At 58.9% G+C, this 17,353-nt stretch overlaps 8 protein-coding genes across 8 annotated transcripts; 5 read left to right on the forward strand and 3 right to left on the reverse strand.

The window, feature by feature from the left end:
• Positions 1 to 1,200: 1,200 nt before the first annotated feature.
• HER10_EVM0011270 (triose-phosphate transporter) lies at positions 1,201 to 4,138 on the forward strand. The gene is made up of 5 exons (XM_035480706.1): positions 1,201 to 2,583; positions 2,634 to 2,701; positions 2,750 to 2,755; positions 2,804 to 3,435; positions 3,482 to 4,138. Exons 1-5 carry the CDS (start codon positions 2,516 to 2,518, stop codon positions 3,860 to 3,862), a joined length of 1,155 nt encoding a protein of 384 aa, XP_035333367.1. The 5' UTR covers positions 1,201 to 2,515; the 3' UTR covers positions 3,863 to 4,138.
• A 191-nt stretch (positions 4,139 to 4,329) lies between these two features.
• On the forward strand, positions 4,330 to 5,312 carry HER10_EVM0005687 (uncharacterized protein; the record flags this gene model as incomplete). The annotated part of the gene is made up of 1 exon (XM_035475293.1): positions 4,330 to 5,312. Exon 1 carries the CDS (start codon positions 4,383 to 4,385, stop codon positions 5,310 to 5,312), a length of 930 nt encoding a protein of 309 aa, XP_035332661.1. The 5' UTR covers positions 4,330 to 4,382.
• Positions 5,313 to 5,468: 156 nt separating this feature from the next.
• On the reverse strand, positions 5,469 to 7,812 carry HER10_EVM0011219 (ubiquitin carboxyl-terminal hydrolase). The gene has a single exon (XM_035480656.1). The coding sequence runs from the start codon at positions 7,624 to 7,626 to the stop codon at positions 5,539 to 5,541; it is 2,088 nt and encodes a 695-aa protein (XP_035333357.1). The 5' UTR covers positions 7,627 to 7,812; the 3' UTR covers positions 5,469 to 5,538.
• Positions 7,813 to 8,023: 211 nt separating this feature from the next.
• Positions 8,024 to 8,660, forward strand: HER10_EVM0005413 (uncharacterized protein; the record flags this gene model as incomplete). The annotated part of the gene is made up of 2 exons (XM_035475032.1): positions 8,024 to 8,072; positions 8,119 to 8,660. Exons 1-2 carry the CDS (start codon positions 8,039 to 8,041, stop codon positions 8,658 to 8,660), a joined length of 576 nt encoding a protein of 191 aa, XP_035332623.1. The 5' UTR covers positions 8,024 to 8,038.
• Positions 8,661 to 8,991: 331 nt separating this feature from the next.
• HER10_EVM0006865 (DNA polymerase alpha/epsilon subunit B) lies at positions 8,992 to 12,736 on the reverse strand. Its single transcript, XM_035476438.1, has 3 exons — positions 12,205 to 12,736; positions 10,838 to 12,158; positions 8,992 to 10,791 (listed from the first exon to the last, which is right to left on the reverse strand). The coding sequence occupies exons 1-3, from the start codon at positions 12,693 to 12,695 to the stop codon at positions 10,621 to 10,623; spliced, it is 1,983 nt and encodes a 660-aa protein (XP_035332809.1). The 5' UTR covers positions 12,696 to 12,736; the 3' UTR covers positions 8,992 to 10,620.
• On the forward strand, positions 9,015 to 10,506 carry HER10_EVM0006159 (micro-fibrillar-associated protein 1; the record flags this gene model as incomplete). Its single annotated transcript, XM_035475752.1, has 2 exons — positions 9,015 to 10,248; positions 10,379 to 10,506. 2 exons carry the CDS (start codon positions 9,015 to 9,017, stop codon positions 10,504 to 10,506), a joined length of 1,362 nt encoding a protein of 453 aa, XP_035332734.1.
• A 219-nt stretch (positions 12,737 to 12,955) lies between the features above and the next one.
• Positions 12,956 to 14,153, reverse strand: HER10_EVM0012323 (C2H2 type zinc finger containing protein; the record flags this gene model as incomplete). Its single annotated transcript, XM_035481720.1, has 3 exons — positions 12,956 to 13,334; positions 13,385 to 13,887; positions 13,935 to 14,153. The coding sequence occupies 3 exons, from the start codon at positions 14,151 to 14,153 to the stop codon at positions 12,956 to 12,958; spliced, it is 1,101 nt and encodes a 366-aa protein (XP_035333495.1).
• Positions 14,154 to 15,676: 1,523 nt separating this feature from the next.
• On the forward strand, positions 15,677 to 17,349 carry HER10_EVM0009832 (uncharacterized protein). Its single transcript, XM_035479305.1, has one exon. It carries the CDS (start codon positions 16,477 to 16,479, stop codon positions 17,230 to 17,232), a length of 756 nt encoding a protein of 251 aa, XP_035333156.1. The 5' UTR covers positions 15,677 to 16,476; the 3' UTR covers positions 17,233 to 17,349.
• The last annotated feature ends 4 nt before the right edge of the window (positions 17,350 to 17,353 follow it).

Raw genomic sequence — 17,353 nt, forward strand, 5'->3', positions numbered from 1 at the left:
AAAGGGAGGTTGACGTGCATCAGACCTTGGGACGAGCATCTTGGGCGGCACTGGCACGCAGATGCTATTCGCACGCATACTTCCGGCAGGGAGGGCGCGCCGCTGCAGTGCGAATGTCCTCATCCAAAGCCGATGCAGGGGGCGGCCATGCCAGCTTGGCGGCAAGATAACGACGGTCGACACTTGTCAAGAATCCCTTGATCTGCCCTAGCACGCCTAGCCTTCCGGTCGTCTGGGTATGGTTTGTGGACCATTGCCTATGGTCCATGGACCGAGCCCTGTGGTTGCAAGCGGGACGGTACGGGATCCTCGGGGAGCGAAGTACCCCTGTCCGAGGTCTTTGCTCGCCGTGAGCAGAGGTGGGCTTGCAGCTGGAGAGCAAAAGAAAGAGAGGCGGCGAGTCACAGGCCAGCGTGGTAGACTGGGCTTGCAGAATGGCGGGCGCGCTTTGTGATGATTTGGTGTTGTGTTCTGAACACATTTCGGCGGTGGCCCGAGATGTCTCGATTGACGTTCCGCTAGTTTGATGATGGGCCTCACGAATCGCCCATCTACTCGTGGACGGTCTCCAGCGCGGTGGACAAGTACCACGCGACGACAGCCCGCAGACAAGGCCGGTTCGACAAAGAGAAGATGGCCTGTAGTGCAAAGCAATCGAAAGCGTCGTCGGCATTGGGTTTCCCTTTGGTTTCCCTGGAGTTACACAGCACGCGTTGGGTATTCTGTCTTGGATCCGAGAACCGGGTCGAATTGTGGTGGCAGCCAAGGGAGTTGCGTTTTCTCCCGCATTCCGTTGGTGTTGGAATGCGGATACCGAGCGATGAAGCATCACATCGTGGTTGACGATGGTGTTGATGGGCGAGAAGCCGTGGGTGATGCAAGGGAGCGTGGGGGAGATGAGGCCACTAGAGAGCTTGGCGGGCGCCTTTGGCTTTTCCAGCGATCCCTTGGTTACACAAATCGGTTATGCAGAAGGTGGACAAGACATCGTGCCTGCCGTTTTGTGCAACCTCGCTTGGTGTTGCTGGTGCTGCTTATCTAAGATGCTGACCTAAGGTGTACTTGTGTCATGTACCTCTGGATGCACCATGGCACCATTGATGGCACCAATGCAGGAGATGGAGCCAAGTTTTATGCTTCCCCTGGCCTCTGAGCTTAATTAAAACATGACAAGCTGCGAGCAGCAACAGACGGCCAACGGCACAGGCAGCGCCCCAGCACCAACTCGTCAATCCGCTGCATCGCGGGGCCGAGCCAACAAACTTTCCCCTTGATTGCCTTCTGTCAATTCCATGTGTACGGACTCTAGAGAAGAGGCTAGAGGTATTTCCCCTTCCCTCGCGTTACACGACCCCCCTTGGCTCGCCGTTGTGTCTTGCATTGTGCCTTTGTCTCGCCTTGCTAAGTCCCAGGTCCGCCGGCACTCATCTCAAGCTTTCGCTCCTGGACTTCTTCCCCCTTCTGATCATCACCACAACTCCCGCTGTCCAACTCTCCTTTCCTCATCCGAACACCTCCACTCTCCCTTGGTCCCCTGAAAGCCTCGAGGCAAATTGCCTGCCACAAGGTTCATTTGCAAATTCCATTGCACGCACTTTGCCGACACGTTGCTCTTTCGAGTCTTCTCTGCAGTCTACTCTGCGAAGTAAGTCCAAGGATCAAGACCGACCACATCCGTCCGGACACAATACCTCTCCGGGCAATTAGCAACTCGTCAGTGAACCGGCCGTAACTGTGGCATCTACAGCTCCATCATCTTTGCGACTGCCAGAAACCAGACCGCAACCAACATCTCCAAACTGCACTGCAACCAACGTCAACTCTCGCAACTCCAACACTCCAACTAAAGACAAAAGACAGGGGTCGCTCCCTCCACGTGCCGGCCGCCCGACTTTAGCGCCTCCTCCCCAAAGCCCCCCTTCTCCGCCAGCCTTTTTCAGGCCCAGCTACGACCGGTGGTCAGCCCAGTCCAATAAGGTGCCGTCCTATTTCGTACCATCGCCAGGTACATTGCAGCCAGCAGAAAATACGAGAAAACCCGCTGCGGAAGGGGGCTCGTTGACACCAAAGGACCTCGAGGTACGGAGTACCAGGCACCAGTCCAGCAAACGGCGCAGCGCTTCAAACATCCGCCTGCCGCCACACACCTTGCAGTCTTCACTTTCTCTTCCTTCGTTTCTCTCTCCGTGCCACTCTCGCTCTCGCCTCTTTTGTCACCTTGTTGACCTGCAAGGTGGTTCGCATTTTGCATCCTCCTCAACCTCCATCTTTTCTTCTCTCGTCTTTCCTTGTCGCTGTTCTGTCGCGTCGCTGCACTGCATCTCTCATGCCTTCCGTCTGACGCAACTTGCAACAACCCCCATCCTTTCCTTCCCCCCGAAGAGTCCGGCCCACCACCGACTCCAGTCCCGTCGTCCGCCCGCCGTCTCCGTCGCCGTATCCTCCGATCACCCGTCGCTTGGCTTCTTGACTTTGTTGCTTGTCACCCCTGTCACAACACCATCACCGCGCAACCATGAGCGAGCTGCCGACCACCGAGAAGCCCGCGGGCTCCAAGGCTCTTCACCCAGCCTTCTTCATCGCGTGCGTATCCCCGTCCTCAGCCTCGCCGGGCCTCACTAACACCTTGACAGAAGCTGGATCTTCTTCTCCAACTTGACCATCCTCTTCAACAAGTGGCTGCTTGACACAGCCGGCTTCAGTAAGCACCTCCCAGTCCATCACGTTGACCGTCACTAACCGCCCACAGAATACCGTACGTCTCACCAACCAACCCTCACTGCTCCCCACTAACATGCTCCAGCCGTGATCCTCACCTTCTGGCACCTCGTCTTCTCCACCCTGGCAACCCAGGTGCTGGCGCGCTTCACCTCCCTCCTCGATGGCCGCCACAAGGTCAAGATGACGGGCCGCGTCTACCTGCGCGCCATCATGCCCATCGGCGTCCTCTACTCGGGCTCCCTCGTCTGTTCCAACCTCGTCTACCTCTACCTCTCCGTCTCCTTCATCCAGATGCTCAAGGCCGCCGCCCCCGTCGCCGTCCTCTTCACCAGCTGGATCTGGGGCGTCGCCGACCCCTCCATGAAGACCTTTTACAACATCCTCCTCATCGTCGGCGGCGTCGGCCTCGCCTCCTTTGGCGAGATCGAGTTCTCCTGGATCGGCTTCATCTTCCAGATGGGCGGCATCATCTTCGAGGCCATCCGTCTCGTCATGATCCAGGTCCTGCTGAAAGGCGACGAGAACGCCCAGAAGATGGACCCCCTCGTCAGTCTCTACTACTACGCCCCCGTCTGCGCCGTCATGAACTTCTTCGTCGCCTGGTTCAGCGAGTTCAGCAAGTTCAACGTCGAGGACTTTAACAAGGTCGGCTTCACCATGCTGCTCCTCAACGCCAGCGTCGCCTTTGCCCTCAACATCTCCAGCGTCTTCCTCGTAAGTGCCGTCTCTATAGTCCATCGACCCCTGCTAACAATCACAGATCGGCAAGACGTCGGGCCTGGTCATGACCCTCACCGGCATCCTCAAGAACATCCTCCTCATCGTCGTCTCCGTCCTCATCTGGCACACCAGCATCACGGCCCTGCAGTTCATCGGCTACGCCGTCGCCCTCTTCGGCCTCGTCATCTACTCCACCGGCTGGGACCAGCTCAAGGCCTCGAGCGCCGGCGCCATCGCCTGGTCCCGCGGCGTCTGGAACTCCCACGCCCTCGACGAGGGCCGCCTCTCGCCCCTCCTCCGCCGCGCCATCTTCTTCGGCCTGCTCACCCTCATCACCCTCATGGTCGTCATGGGCTTCGCCTACAAGGGTGCTTCTGCGCCGGCGGACTGGTTTGCCAAGACGAGCGCCGTCAGCGCCTAGTTGTGTGGACTACTTCATTTTTCCTTTTTCCATCATCAAAGCCTGGAGTTTTGGGATAGCGCGTTGTGTACAAAAGAGAACATTGGGATCAGAAAAATCTGTGACATTGGATGGAGGAAGGGAGTGTTGGGCTGGCTTTTCAAACGCGCGGGTTTTGGGTGGTCTTTGGGTCTAGGCCGCCCGGTGTTGTAATATTGTATATCACGAGCAGCATGCATCACAGGCACAGCTTTAGAATACATGATCTGAACGACGTGCCTCCTATCTCTAAACCCGCATGACAAAGTAGCGTCTGCCGACTAGAAGCAGCATCGCGATCCATTGACCTATCACAAGGTTCGTAACCTGCAGCCAAGGCTTACTAAACTATGGAGCTCCATCCCAACGACCGCCCATCTCGCAGATCGCGTGTCATTGAATTCGCGCGCCTCGGAAGAAGCCCCTTTCCTTAACGACATCAAGAGACAGAAGCGACCAAACCAAGCGTTCCATCTTCAAGTCCCAAGACCAGTCCGTCAAGATGAACTTTACATCCACCCTCCTAACCACCCACAAATCCCTCTTCCACACCTCCACAACAGCAACCTTCCTCGCCGCCGCAGCCCGCGGCAAGGTACCCAAACCGATCCTCGGCCGCTGGCTCGCAAACGACAGGCTCTACATCCACGCCTACATCAAAGGCGCAGGCCGCTTCCTCGCGCAGCTGGATCTCCCTGACGTCGTCGAGCCTTCTTCCCATCACGATATCTCCGGTCACGATGCCGGCTCTCCCACGGTGACGAACAAAGCAGCAGACAAAGCGACGGCACCCGTGACAGAACGACTCCTCAACTGGCTCGTCGACGCGCTCGTCAACGTCCGCCGCGAGGAGAGATTCTTCATCGACGTCGCCGCCCGCTTCGGCATCGACGTCAACTTACCCGCCGAGCCCGCTTCCGAGAGCGGCAGCAGCAGCACCAACCGGCGGGTGAAGGACGAAGACAAGAACGCAGGCCTCCTCGCCTTCGAGCGCCTCTTCACCTCTATCGCCACCACGCCTCCTCGCGGTGTCCTTCTCCCCTGGCTCGCCCCCGCCGTCCTCTTCTGGGCGACGGAGAAGTGCTACCTCGAAGCCTGGTCCGGCGCGAGGAACATGCTTCCTTCGTCTGGCTCCGATATATCTGCCCCTGGTGCCTCTGGAAATGACACGGCCTCGGACTTGGACGGCGGCGCCCTACGAACAGAATTCATCCCCAACTGGAGCAGCTCGGCCTTCAGAGCGTTCGTAGACGAGCTAGCCGCCATCATCGACGACGGTGTCGACGAAGCGGTCCGACTACACGGCGAGGAGGCCGTCAGGAGCGAGATCGATCAGGCTAGGGTGACGTGGAGGGAGGTCCTACTGGCGGAAAATGACTTTTGGCCAGGGGAGATGGAGGAGGGTGGTTTGCGAAGGGTTCCCTCTGACTAAAAGACGCCTACGTTCATCACACATGCTTCAGCATCACGGCACGGCCCTCGCATCCAGATATGCAGTAAATTAACTATGCCATTACCCGATCCCGTGACCCTAGCAGCCAGAGCATCCTCCAGCTCAGTATCCGCGCCGCGAGCGCATGGTATTACCGCGGAATCCCAACGCCTATCGCTATGCTATAAAACAACCAAGTGCAACAATGTTTCTTACACAGAGCCCATCAGACGGCAATCATCTGCGGTCCTCGCTCGGTCTGGTTCTCTCCCAGCTCGTCGTCTCCATCCCCCGGCAGCGGTACAGACCGCGCCTGCGAGACGTCTCCCTCGGCGACCGCCACCAAAGTGCCAGCCACCGGCATCTCGTTGTCGTCTTCGTCTGCCGATACCTCCTTCACCGTGCAGGTAAAGGCGGGCTTCTCGACCTTTGGCGTCTCTTCGTCCTCTGCGTCCATGGCGTCTGCATCCTGGACAGCCTCGACAGCAGCAACCTCGGACGAGGGGATAATATTGGGGTCGACACAGTCGTAGAATAGCATAAAGACATTACCCTGCGCCAGCAACTCCTCTTCGTCAACCTTGCGGAGCGTGTCGTCACTGAGACGCCACCAGTCCATCTCCGCATCATCGTCCAGAGTCTCCTTGGGCGAGACAACCTCCTCGCCATCACTCGGCGGCGAGTGTCGGGGGAACTTGCGGTAGCAGACGTAGTGCCCATTTTCGTGACGCCCATAGTGCGTGACGACGGCCCGCAGCTCGTATATCGGCCCGGTAATGAACGACTTGCGCTTGTCGCCGGCAATCATGGATGACCTTGGATCCAACAGCCACTGCTCCTCTTCCTCCAAGCCGTCAGTGGAACCCATCTTGCTGGCACTACCCAAACACCACGGGCCCAAGTCCAACGTCAGAGGGAACCGGATCCCCGACGAGTTCTTGTACATCATGCCAGTGTTCTCGTCAAACACGGACCTGTTCATGTGGACGGCGAGACTCTGCGGCGGGCGCGCAATGACGGCCTGTTTTGTCTTTGTCGACGAGACCTTGAAGTTTGAAGGAAACTTGCACTTTTCCGTGAGCGTCTTGTCCTCGAAGTCGTCCTCTTCCAGCGCCTCCTCCACGGCCGCCAGTCGCGACTTTGGCTCCTTGAGCTTCTGCTCGTCAGTGTACGACGCTTCCGCTCTCTCGACGAGGAGGGCCAGCAGTCTCTTGGCTTTCAAGAGCGTGCACTTTCCACACTCGACGCCCTCGATCGACTCAATATGGGCGTACGCGTCCAGCAGCTCGTACAGGTCGTGATCGTTGCCGCCCACATTCAAACTGAGCGTGAGGCAGTTGAAGGGAATCATGGACAGCCCATCAGAGTGCCCGCACTCGACGCAGGCCACCCGCTGGGCGACGAGCCCTTCGAGAGGGTTCCTCAGAGACTTGGAAGCCGCGCTAATCTTGGAGGCCGTCGAAAGACTCTGGTAGCCGCTGTCGTCGCTGTGCTGGCTCGTCGCGGTATCGTCGCTGGCGCAATCCGCCTCGAAGCCCGAAGACTTGATAGTCGCCTTGGCCACCTTGGCAATCTCCCTGTCCACCTCGTCGAGCAGCTTTGAAAAGTATTCCTGCGCATCCTGCTGCTGCCACGTGCTCATGTTCTTGAGCGAGCCTGGCGTCCATAACGTCTTGCCGTAGTTGCTAGCGCTGTTGAGGTCCTCAATCAGGTTCCGCAGCGTGTCGACGGCCTCGACTTTCCGGCGGTCAATCTCGGGGTCCTGGACGGGGTCGGCCAGGTACTTTGGAAACGGCTTGAGCGAGGCGAGTCCCTGGAGGATGCTGTTCTGGTAGCACGAGTTGTCGAGGTTCCCCAGGCCCGGCGGGTAGTTGCTGGAGCCCTTGAGGCTCATCATGGCCCCGGAGACGGACGACAGCCCTCGAATGCCGGCTTGCGAGACCGTCCCCATGATGCCTCCCTGTCTGTCCATGCCGAGAATCTTTTTCAGAAGCGCACTCTTGGCCGCATGTGTTCTGGCTTGGTTCTGGAGCATCGGTCGCGGAACGAGCGGCGGATGCAGCCAGGCTTCCAGAAGGGTCAAGGCGTCGTGGGGGATAAGCCAGACGATTACGTCCCAGAGGGTCCGAGAGGCGTGCGAGAGTAGGGTGGTCGGAAGGGAAGCGCCGAAAACAGAGACGAGCGCTGTGAGGACGAGAGCAATGAGGGACACGACGACGCTCGGCTCCGTCAGCCTCGTCCAAATGGTCTCGTCGGCGTGAAGTCGTCGGTGGTAGTCGGGTCCGCCGTAGTGCTTGAATGCGGGAGAATTCATAGTGCTGTGTTACGGGTGCTTGTGGAAGTGGGAGCTTCAGGCGAGCTTCTGCAATGCTGTATCGGAGAGGCCACGCGCTGCCATGTCGAGAAGGCGATTCGAAAGGTGTCCAGTCGTGGCGATGCTCGCTGATTAAGTGGTGGTGGGTGAGTAAGGCTCTGGAATGTCTGCACGGATGGTGTTGAGGTGTCGCGGCAGTGCTAGGAGGAAAGATGCCAAAGTTGAGCGGGACCAGGGGTTCCACAGGGGCAACGCTGCGACAAGGATTGGTCAGAGGGCGGTCCCAAGGCTTGTGATCGCCCCGCTTATCGCGATAAGATAGCATGCAGGTCGATAAGGAATTTTATATCCCCCACACCGCGGCGAGTCTGGCGGTGCACTCTACACCACAGAACTCGATACGATCGCAAAGATGGCGAAACCGGGTGCATCCAAGAAGAACAGACGTGAGCCTGCCGTATCTGTTGTGTAGTGGCCTACTAACACAAGCAGAACCCTCGCTCCACTCGAGAGCCGCAAGGCGGGCGACGGACGTCGACATCGACACGGACAAGTCTCTCAAGGAAGTCAAGGCCCCGGCCGCCGCGACCGACTTCCGGCCGTCGGTCCTCAACGCCCAGCACAACTCTGGCGTGTCCAAGAAGACCAAGAACCGCAAGGCGCAGATGAGCGCCAAGGCCAAGGAGAGGAAAGAAAAGGCGGCGGACCGCGCCGAGGCCATCATGGGGCGGACCTCGACCAAGACGGAGAAGAGCAAGGACAGGGCGCGGAGGGTCCAGACGCGGAGCAAGCAGTGGGAGGACATCAACAAGGGGGCCATTGCGGCCAAGAAGTTCCCCGACGAGGAGGATTCCGAGGTGGAGCAGAGGCAGACGAAGAGCAGGACCGTCGAGGTGGCTGCTGGCAAGGGCTGGGAGACGGACGAGGAGATGGACGGCGCTGATGATGATGTCGCTGCGCCTGCGCCCGCGCCAGCTGCTGCTGTGTCGGCACCTCCCCCGGCAAACGACGATTTCGATGAGGAGATTTTGTAGTCCGTTGTCAGTTTCGGTTCAGGTTGCCCAGAGAGGTGGTCCTCGGGCTATGAGACTCATGATAGATACCCAATGATGACCATTCTGCATGCAGGTCCTTGAAAGTTTTCAAAGCCTCGACGCAAAGTGCGTGCCCATCTTTGTTAAGCCTCCTTGGACGTCTTGGAGGGGCCGAAAGCTCTGCGACACCGCCAGGTCCACTAAAAACGCTAAACTTACAGGGCCACCCAGCGGGGAAACACTTGTGCAGTTCCGTCAATCCGCCAGGGGACCTGAGGTGCCGTACCTTGCAGCCTCGATTTTCTGCCGGACGTCATCCAATTCACCGTCCACGACATCCACACAAACCACAATATGCCACCCAAGCGCATGACTGCGAACCCGGTCAAGCCGGGACGCTACTTCCCCGGCAAGGCCGTCCCCCAAGAGGACTCATCAGACTCGGACGCGAGCGATGACGAGAACACCACCGCGAAGGACGACGACACCAAGGCCCGCGCGATCAAGCCGCCGCCAAAGGCATCGAGCGCCGCCAAGATCGCCAGCAACCTCAGCAAAGTCAACCTCGACGAACGGAGGCGCGAGGCGCAGGACAAGGAGAATCAGAGGATAGCACGCGAAAAGGCGGAGCGACTCGCCGCGGAAGAGGGTTTCGTCACGGAAGAGGAGGAAGAAGAGGGAGAAGATGATGACGAAGGCGACGAAGAGAGCTCCAGCGAGGAGGAAAGCAGCAGCGAAGAAGAAGCCCCCCGCCGCCTCATGATCCGACCCAAATTCATTCCAAAGAACCAGCGCAACGCAGCAGCGGCAGCCACCAAAGGACAGCCGTCCACCAAAGACGACGAGACGCGCCAGGCAGAAGAAGAAGCCCGCCGCAAAGCCGCCGCCGACGCCCTCGTCGAAGAACAAATCGCAAAGGACCTCGCCGCCCGCGCCGCCGGCAAGAAGCACTGGGACGACGACGAGGCCTCGGGCTCCGACGTCGACACGACAGACGACCTCGACCCGGAGGCCGAACTCGCCGCCTGGCGCCTCCGCGAGCTCAAACGCGTCAAGCGCGAGCGCGACCGCATCGCCGAGCAGGAGGCCGAGTACGCCGAGCGCGAGAGGCGGCAGAACCTCACGCAGGAGGAGCGCGACGCCGAGGACGCGGACAAGATCGCCGCGCAGCAGGACGAGAAGGACGCCAAGGGCAAGATGTCGTATCTGCAAAAGTACTACCACAAGGGCGCGTTCTACAGCGAGGAGGCCAAGGCGTACGGGCTCGACAAGCGCGATCTCATGGGCATGCGGATCGCGGATGATGTCAAGGACCGCAGCGCGCTGCCGGAGTACCTCCAGAAGCGCGACATGACGAAGCTTGGACGCAAGGGCGGGACGAAGTACAAGGATCTCAAGAGCGAGGATACGGGACGATGGGGCGAGTTTGATGACCGGCGTGGCGGGGGTGGTAGTGACCGGAGGAGAGGTGGATTCGATAGGGATGTGGACGAGCGGTTCCGGCCGGATAATGACCGCGAGGTCAACGGTGCCAACGCCATTCCCTTGGGTGACCGCAAGGCGCCTTCAGGTGGTGGCAGAGGTGATCGTGATAGGTATCGCGATGATGACCGGCGCGGGGGCGACAGAGACGACCGGCGCAGAGACAGGGACGACTACCGCCGTCGCGATCGGTCGAGGTCAAGGTCGCCGCGCCGCGACTCGCGAGACGACTACAGGGACCGGCGGAAGCGCAGCCCGTCACGCGAGAGAGAGCGCTACGACAGCGACAAGCGGAGGCGCGTGGACTCTAGATAATATCACCGAAGAAGAAAAAGGCAGTGGTCGTCATTGCAAAATGTATTAAGAAGCGTATCCTAACCAGGCTCACTACGAGCGCATGCTGAATATACCCTCCCAACCAAACTCCGAGGCCCTGAAAGAAAACCCTTTGCCATCGTAAACGTCATAGAGGTGCGCTTCAAATCTTCTTAATCTCCACCCTCGCGCGCTCAAACACGCCGTGGCTCACCATGGCCGCGGACTGGCCCACGTCGGCCTTGGGAGGGAACAGCGTCAGGCGGGCGTACGTGCCGGCGCCGCGTCTCTTCGAGAGGTAGCCCGGGTTGATCACGAGGACGCTCTCGACGACCTAACATTGTCAGTATGGTCCCACAGTATACAGTCGACAGACTCACCTTGGCAAACGGAGGCAAGAAGCTGGGCGCCACCAGCACATCCGGGCGAACGTTGACCATCTCGCCCAGCTTCAAATAACTAAGATCCAGCATGGCACCGGGCGGGATGCCCTCCTCGGTCCCCGTCTTGGGCAGCTTCTGGCGGTCCGTCGGCGGGAAGAGCGGGAAAAAGTGCCTCTGCTCCAACAGGTACCTGCTAAGCCTCGACAGCAACGACGGATCCGCGGGGCGGCCGCCGACGAGCTCCTCGTGCCGCAGCTGCCAGAGCACATCCTGCGACGAGATGCCCATGACCATCTCGTTGACGGACAGCGTCATCGGGTTGGTGACGATCCTCGCCGTCTTGGGGAGGCCGAGCTCCTTCTTCAGGACCGAGTCTTGCGGCCACGAGACGTGCTTGTCGATGACGTCGCGCACCGAGGGGACGAGGAGGATGGTGATGCTGGGGTTGGCGGACACGAGGCGGTTCAGGGCCGGGGAGAACATGTACTTGAAGACGGTCGACATGGTGGCCGTGTCCGGCTCGATGACGGCTTCTTCGGGGAGGTCAAAGTCGCCCATCGCGATCAGAGGGTGCTCGCTGTCGATGAACGGCCCCGTCAGCACCAGCGCATCCGCGTACGTGTCGGCGGCTTGGTCGCAGAGGGCGTGCAGCGGCTCAAAGTCGAGGTTGTCGTCCGCCGTGTACGGACCGGAGGCGTAGAGAATGTTGAGGGGCGCAGGGTCCGAGTCAGTGTCCATGGCGTCCGGGTCGCCTCGCAGCTTCTCGCGGTGCGCAGCCAGTGCGGCCGGCGTCGACGCGGCATTCGGCAGCAGAGGCACCTCGAGCACATCCTCCACGACAAACTCGTTGCCCGAGGTGTTGATGCCCCTGAGTGCCACAATTTGGCCGGGAAAGAAGCTGTACCCCTTGTTGCGCATGTTCAGGGGCGCCCGCAGACCACCACCCACCCGCCTCGACATCTCCAGCACCAGCGACGCCGCGTTCAGCTTGCCCTCTGGCGCATCCGAGGCGATGCGTCCCACGGCAATCACCTCTGTCGTGCTCTGGCTCGCCGCGTTGCCGAACTCCGAAAAGTCCAGCTTGTGGTAGTCCTGGATGATGTGCATGAACTCGTCTATCCTGTCGTCGAGGATCTCGGACGCCTCTGACAGCTTCATCGCCAGGGGCTTGTACGCCAGCTTCTTCTGGTCTGACGCCGCCGTCAACTTGATGCGGGGTTCGGGGTACGGGCAAATCGGCGGCTCGGGAGCGTCGAGATGGTCGTTGAGCACTTCCACCGTCTCGCCGGCGTTCTGTCGATCGTTGAATGAGCTGGGTCTGCCATCGTCAGTGTCTGTGTGAAGGGTAGGGCCTGCATTCCTACAGTGACATTGCGTTGAGCTGCTCCTCCATCTTGGAGGCGCCCTTGTAGTCCGGCGAGCTCGAGGGGATCTCGGCCTTGACCCGCGACATCGTCGGCGTCTCGTGCGTCTTCTTGCGCAGACTGCTCGGCTTGTTCAGCCTCCCTGACGCCGGCGTGCTGGGCACCAGTCCATCCAGCATGCCAAAGACGTCGCCGCCGCCCCTGCCGGCTCGCGGGGTGCCGTGACTGCGCTTCTCCGTCTTGATGTGCGTCTGCTGTCGGTTGCTCTTCTCCAGTGCGTCTTGGATATCCTTTTTGAAGTTTCGCACGTGCACAATGTCGGGATTCATGGCGTCCATGTCCATCTTGATGCAGAAGGACTCCCATTTGTAAAAGAGGTCCTCGGCGGACAGGTCGTGCAGGCGCAATAGGGACTGCAGCTCGGTGAGAACATCAGGCTCAAGAGCCTTGTCTCCCGAGGTGAAGAACTCCTTCAATTCCGCTTCCGCCATTGTTTCTGCTGCTGTTGTATGTGCCGTAGAGTTGAGCGCCGGGAAGTTTGACGACGGAACATTTAGGTGGGACGCGACGAGCGCGTCTTGGTGGGATGGCGCGTAAAGTGTTGGCGGGGCATACAGTGTGGGGAAGTTGGCACGGTCTTGCAACGACACCTCCTGAGCTTCTTGCCCGCTAGACTCTTGGGTTCGATTCTTCTACTTGGATACCTGAACTGCTTCGCTACCACTCGCTGATGACATCCCCCCCATAGCTTTTACCAGACGATGTTCTTGCGAGCCCAGTCCTCCTGACGATCGGCCTCCTGCTGTGCCATGTAATCCTCCGTAGCCGTTCTGGCCATCCGAGACGGAGCGAACTTGACGACGGCCTCCGTGCTGACCTCATACTTAACGGTGCCGTCCTCGTGCTTGGTACCGAGGTCCGCCATGCCTCCGGTGAGCTGATCAAGGTAGGAGCGGTAGTTTTCGGACTTGCGGATGCTGCATCGGGTCGACTCCGACTCGGAGTGGGCGGTTAGGGACGACGCATCCCTGAAGTAGCGCAGACAGCCGGGGCACTGCAGCTTGGCGTTGTAGTGCGAGGCCGCCGACTTCATGTGGGTGATGAGGGCGCTGCTGCTAGGGAATGTCTTCCTGTTCTGGTGTCAGTATCTTGCCATGCGTGTAGGAAAGGGGCCACGAACTTGCAGGACGGCTGAGGACACTTGTACTTGCGCGTGAGGGTGTTGTAGTACTTTCTGGGGTCGAAGAGCCGGTGAGACGGATTGTTCACGTCGTCCACTGCCGTCTTCTTGCCATCGTCCGATTGCTGGATGTTCTCCAGGCTCTCGGTGACCTCCTTCAGATTGGGAAAGTCCTGGGGCTTGAAGAAGGTCGGATGAGCCATGTAGGCCTTGTCGTCGAAATCGGACTGTGCATCAACAGTGGACATGGCATCGAGGCTGGACTGCGCCTCGAAGGCGGACTGGACGCTGGGGTGGGACACGGGGAAGTAGTCTCCGAACTGGGAGCCGCTGCGCTTCTCGAGCTCATGGGAAAAGGTGAGCTTCTTCGCGCGGTTCTGATCGACGTCTGCGCGGCGAATTCCCGGGCAGTCGTCATGCTCGAGGTGTCTCATCCATCCGGCCAACCGGACAAACTTTGTCTGACAGCCGGGGCAGGTGAGGTTCTGCTCCTGAGGGTGTGCCTGTTGTCGTCAGTCCATGTTCAAGCTGGAGATCCGGTCGCACTCACCTCCAGAAGATGCTTGTTCAGGGCGTCCTGGCTGTTGAAGTCGCGGGTGCACACGGCGCAGTGGATGTGGGTTCCCTCGGTCAGCATCGCCATGCGCTTGTGTCCCATCAGCTCCTCGAAGCTGGGGAACCTTCTGTTGCAGACGCTACAGAAGACGGCCTCATGAGGGGCCGGCTTGCGGATCAGAGGCCTGCTGGACGTGCCGCTGGTGACAGACATGGTGATGATTTGGAGCGGTGGATTTGGAGCGGTAGGGATTTGAACGATTAGTTTTGCTGGGACAAAGGTGGCAGGTCTTGTAACGAAGATGGATCACTGAATATCCTCTGTGGCGGAGAGAAAAGATGGAAGAGATTCCGATGCCGCTGGTGGATTTTATAAGCGAGAGGGTTGGGCTGCGTGTTGAAGAGGAAGGAGGGACGTAGGCAGAAGGAAGGAACGAGTCACTTGGCCCCTATTCAACGTGGGATGCCCGTCTCCTATGATCGTGTCTACTTCAGTCGCCGGGACCAAACCCAAACGTCCTCTCTACAAGTCAAGGTTGGCAATGTCGTTTGTCAAGAGACACCGCGTATGCTTGGCAACCATGGTTGTCACAATGTCTATAGCTTCTTGGGTCCTATCTCTCGGCAAAGATGTGGGAGTATCTTCGCCATCACAAGGCACACCCACTTTGGACCATCAGGCGTTCTTTAGATATTCTGCTTACGAATAAGCCAGAAACATGGCCAAGCAGAGCCGAGTGGTGATACCGCGGAGACTTTTGGTCCTTCGATCAACAGACACAACATAGATCTTCAGCAAGTCGTAGCCCACAGAGCCATCATCAACAGAGAACAAGGCGTCCTCGAACATCTTAATAAGAGACTTAGTCTCTACAGAGGAGAAGTCGATGGAATTCTCGTGGGATATACGTGGGAGCCTCGGCCGAACCCCTTGCAGCTGGATCTTTCGTACGTCTCGTGGCCAGAGCCCAGAGCAAGAAGGAAACCAACGCAAGATGGAGAAATTGTCTACTGGAACGGTCAAAGATGGTATAGCTTTTTGGGGGCCTAGGTGGGTGCAATCCTAATGCCCCTATTCTGCGTCTCGTTCTCGCTAGTCTGCGTGGGCATCTCCAGAGTCCAAGTCTGAAATACAGGCCTCCGGTTTGGTCGTCGTCACTTGGAAACCAAATTCCAAGTAGATCACGGGGATTCCGACTATTGGACGAGTTGAAGATGTGCGGTGCGTCCAACAACGTCGGACGGTGGATCATCAGAGCATCCTGCCATCTGACGGAAGATCGGGGAAGCATATCTGTCCACACCAAGGCGTCCAAGAGACTGCAATACAATTCAGTCACCTACGAGCACATCTGCCCCTTTTCAGACCAGAACCAAGTCCCACAGTCCCAAACTCGCCTTGGGAATCCACGCCTTCACATGCTTCGTAGCATCAAATCGAAGATTCACCCCGGCACCCATGTCTCGAACAGCCAAGCTTTGGAATCGCCATGTGTCGTGGGACTGGAATGCCGATGATGCTGGCCCTGTCTCGGGTGACTCAGATACAGGCCGTTTGAACCGCTCCCTGGGGTCGACGCTCCCAGTTTGCCAACCACCGAAATCCAGTCAGCTGCAACGGCGAAACAGGAATGTCTCAGACAGTCTGACGTTTCTTTGGCGTGACCTTTGCCATCCAGGCAAGCGAGCCCCTCCACCTCACCCAGAAGCCCATGGTGGTCATCGAATACAGGGTTACCACGCCGGAGTTCTTCAGGATGGCGGCTGTTCTGCGACGGACCTTTCATGCCGGACGCAGGCAAAGTACGAGAATCCCATACATCGGAGCAGACATCGGGAACGCCACAGTGATGGCGTGAGTTGACGTGTAACCACGCCTTCCGCGCCTCGCCGTGTAAGTGCCCAGATCAGATCGATCCATCTATCCTATCCGAGACACCGCAACACCACCAAGTCAACTGAGAATACAAATAGGACTCATCACCTCGGTATCGCTCCTCAGCGCGCGCGCCTCATCCTTCGACCAAAGATTCCAAAATCTCTGCCGCACATCTAGTGACCCTCTCCACCAGAACAAAGAAACAGCCCGCCCACCAGCCTCCGGCACTAACTTCGTCTGGACATACTTGATGCAAAGAACAGCCCACCAGCCACTCGCTCCCACAGTTTCCGCGGAACGACGACGACCGGGTGCCCAAATCTAGACCGGAACCCGCCAAAGCAGCGTATCGCCGTTTGGCTATTCTTTTGGTGGCTTGATTCCGCGCCGGCAGCACCGCAGCCCCGGGTTCATCAACAAAGCCACCGGATCGCTTTCTAGACAAAGTCGGCCATCTCTCTACCCGCCCGTCGACATTCCCGCTAGCCATTGAAGTTTGGTCTGCCGGACTGACGAGTCTTAAGGAGAAGGCCCGCCCCTTTTCGCGCTGACGACCCGCCGCGAGGACCACGTACGAAAATAGGAGGTCGGAAACATCAGAGCCCCTATTCCATCATACAAATAGCAACTTCACGGCAAACCCGCACCCCGATTCATAATGTCTCTCGCTCAAAAGCTCAAACGGGAGGCAACAAGCCGTCCCACCTGCGAGATGCCCCTCCCCTTCCTCCCCTTCGTCTTCCTCGCCCACTTCACCCAAACAATAACCTCCGTCCTCACAACCGAAGCCCACCGCACAACCGCGAGCATTTCCAACCACCTCGAGGGCCTGCGCCTCCAGGTACACGGGCCCGAACACACCTTCCACCCCTTCTCCCGCTTGCCAGCCGAGCTCCGCCTCAAAATCTGGCAGCACGCCTGCGACCACCCGCGGACGCTCCTCGCAACACACGCGCCGAATCCAGCTTTACTTGCAGTGAACCGTGAGGCGCGGTACGAGGCCCTGCGGCGGTATACCCTCGTCCGGCTAAACACCTGGGGTGACAGGCGGATCTACATCGACTTCTTAAGGGACAGCATCGCTGTCGTGGAGGGCAAGGGCGGCGGCGGGTTCCCTGTTCGTGGGGCGCGGCATGTCATTGTCGTGTGCGAGGAGCCGTTTCGGGATCCGGGTTCGTGGCTGAAGTGTCGGTACCGGAGTGGGTTGGAGACTTTGACGTTGGTGTTGAGTGGAACGAAGACGGGCAGCAGGGTTCCTGCGCCGCTTCCTGAGATCCGGGAGTTGTGTACGCCCGAGGAGGTTCAGCTGCGGCTTGGGTACTCGAAGGAGGAGGCGGAAAGGATAGGGGAGGAGGTGAGAGAGCTGGCCGAGGGGTGGGGCCACACGCAGATTCGCGTAGGGGAGTTCATCTGAGCTCCAGAGGCAGAGACAACAACGGAGACGGAGGACGAAGCGTAATGATCCATCGACACGATATCACAATACCCATTTCAATGTAGTCAATCTTCTTAATTCTACACACGTACACCATCCT

The sequence above is a fragment of the Colletotrichum scovillei genome (genome assembly GCF_011075155.1).
Source record: "Colletotrichum scovillei strain TJNH1 chromosome Unknown Contig00006, whole genome shotgun sequence".
Classification (NCBI taxonomy): Eukaryota; Fungi; Ascomycota; class Sordariomycetes; order Glomerellales; family Glomerellaceae; genus Colletotrichum; species Colletotrichum scovillei.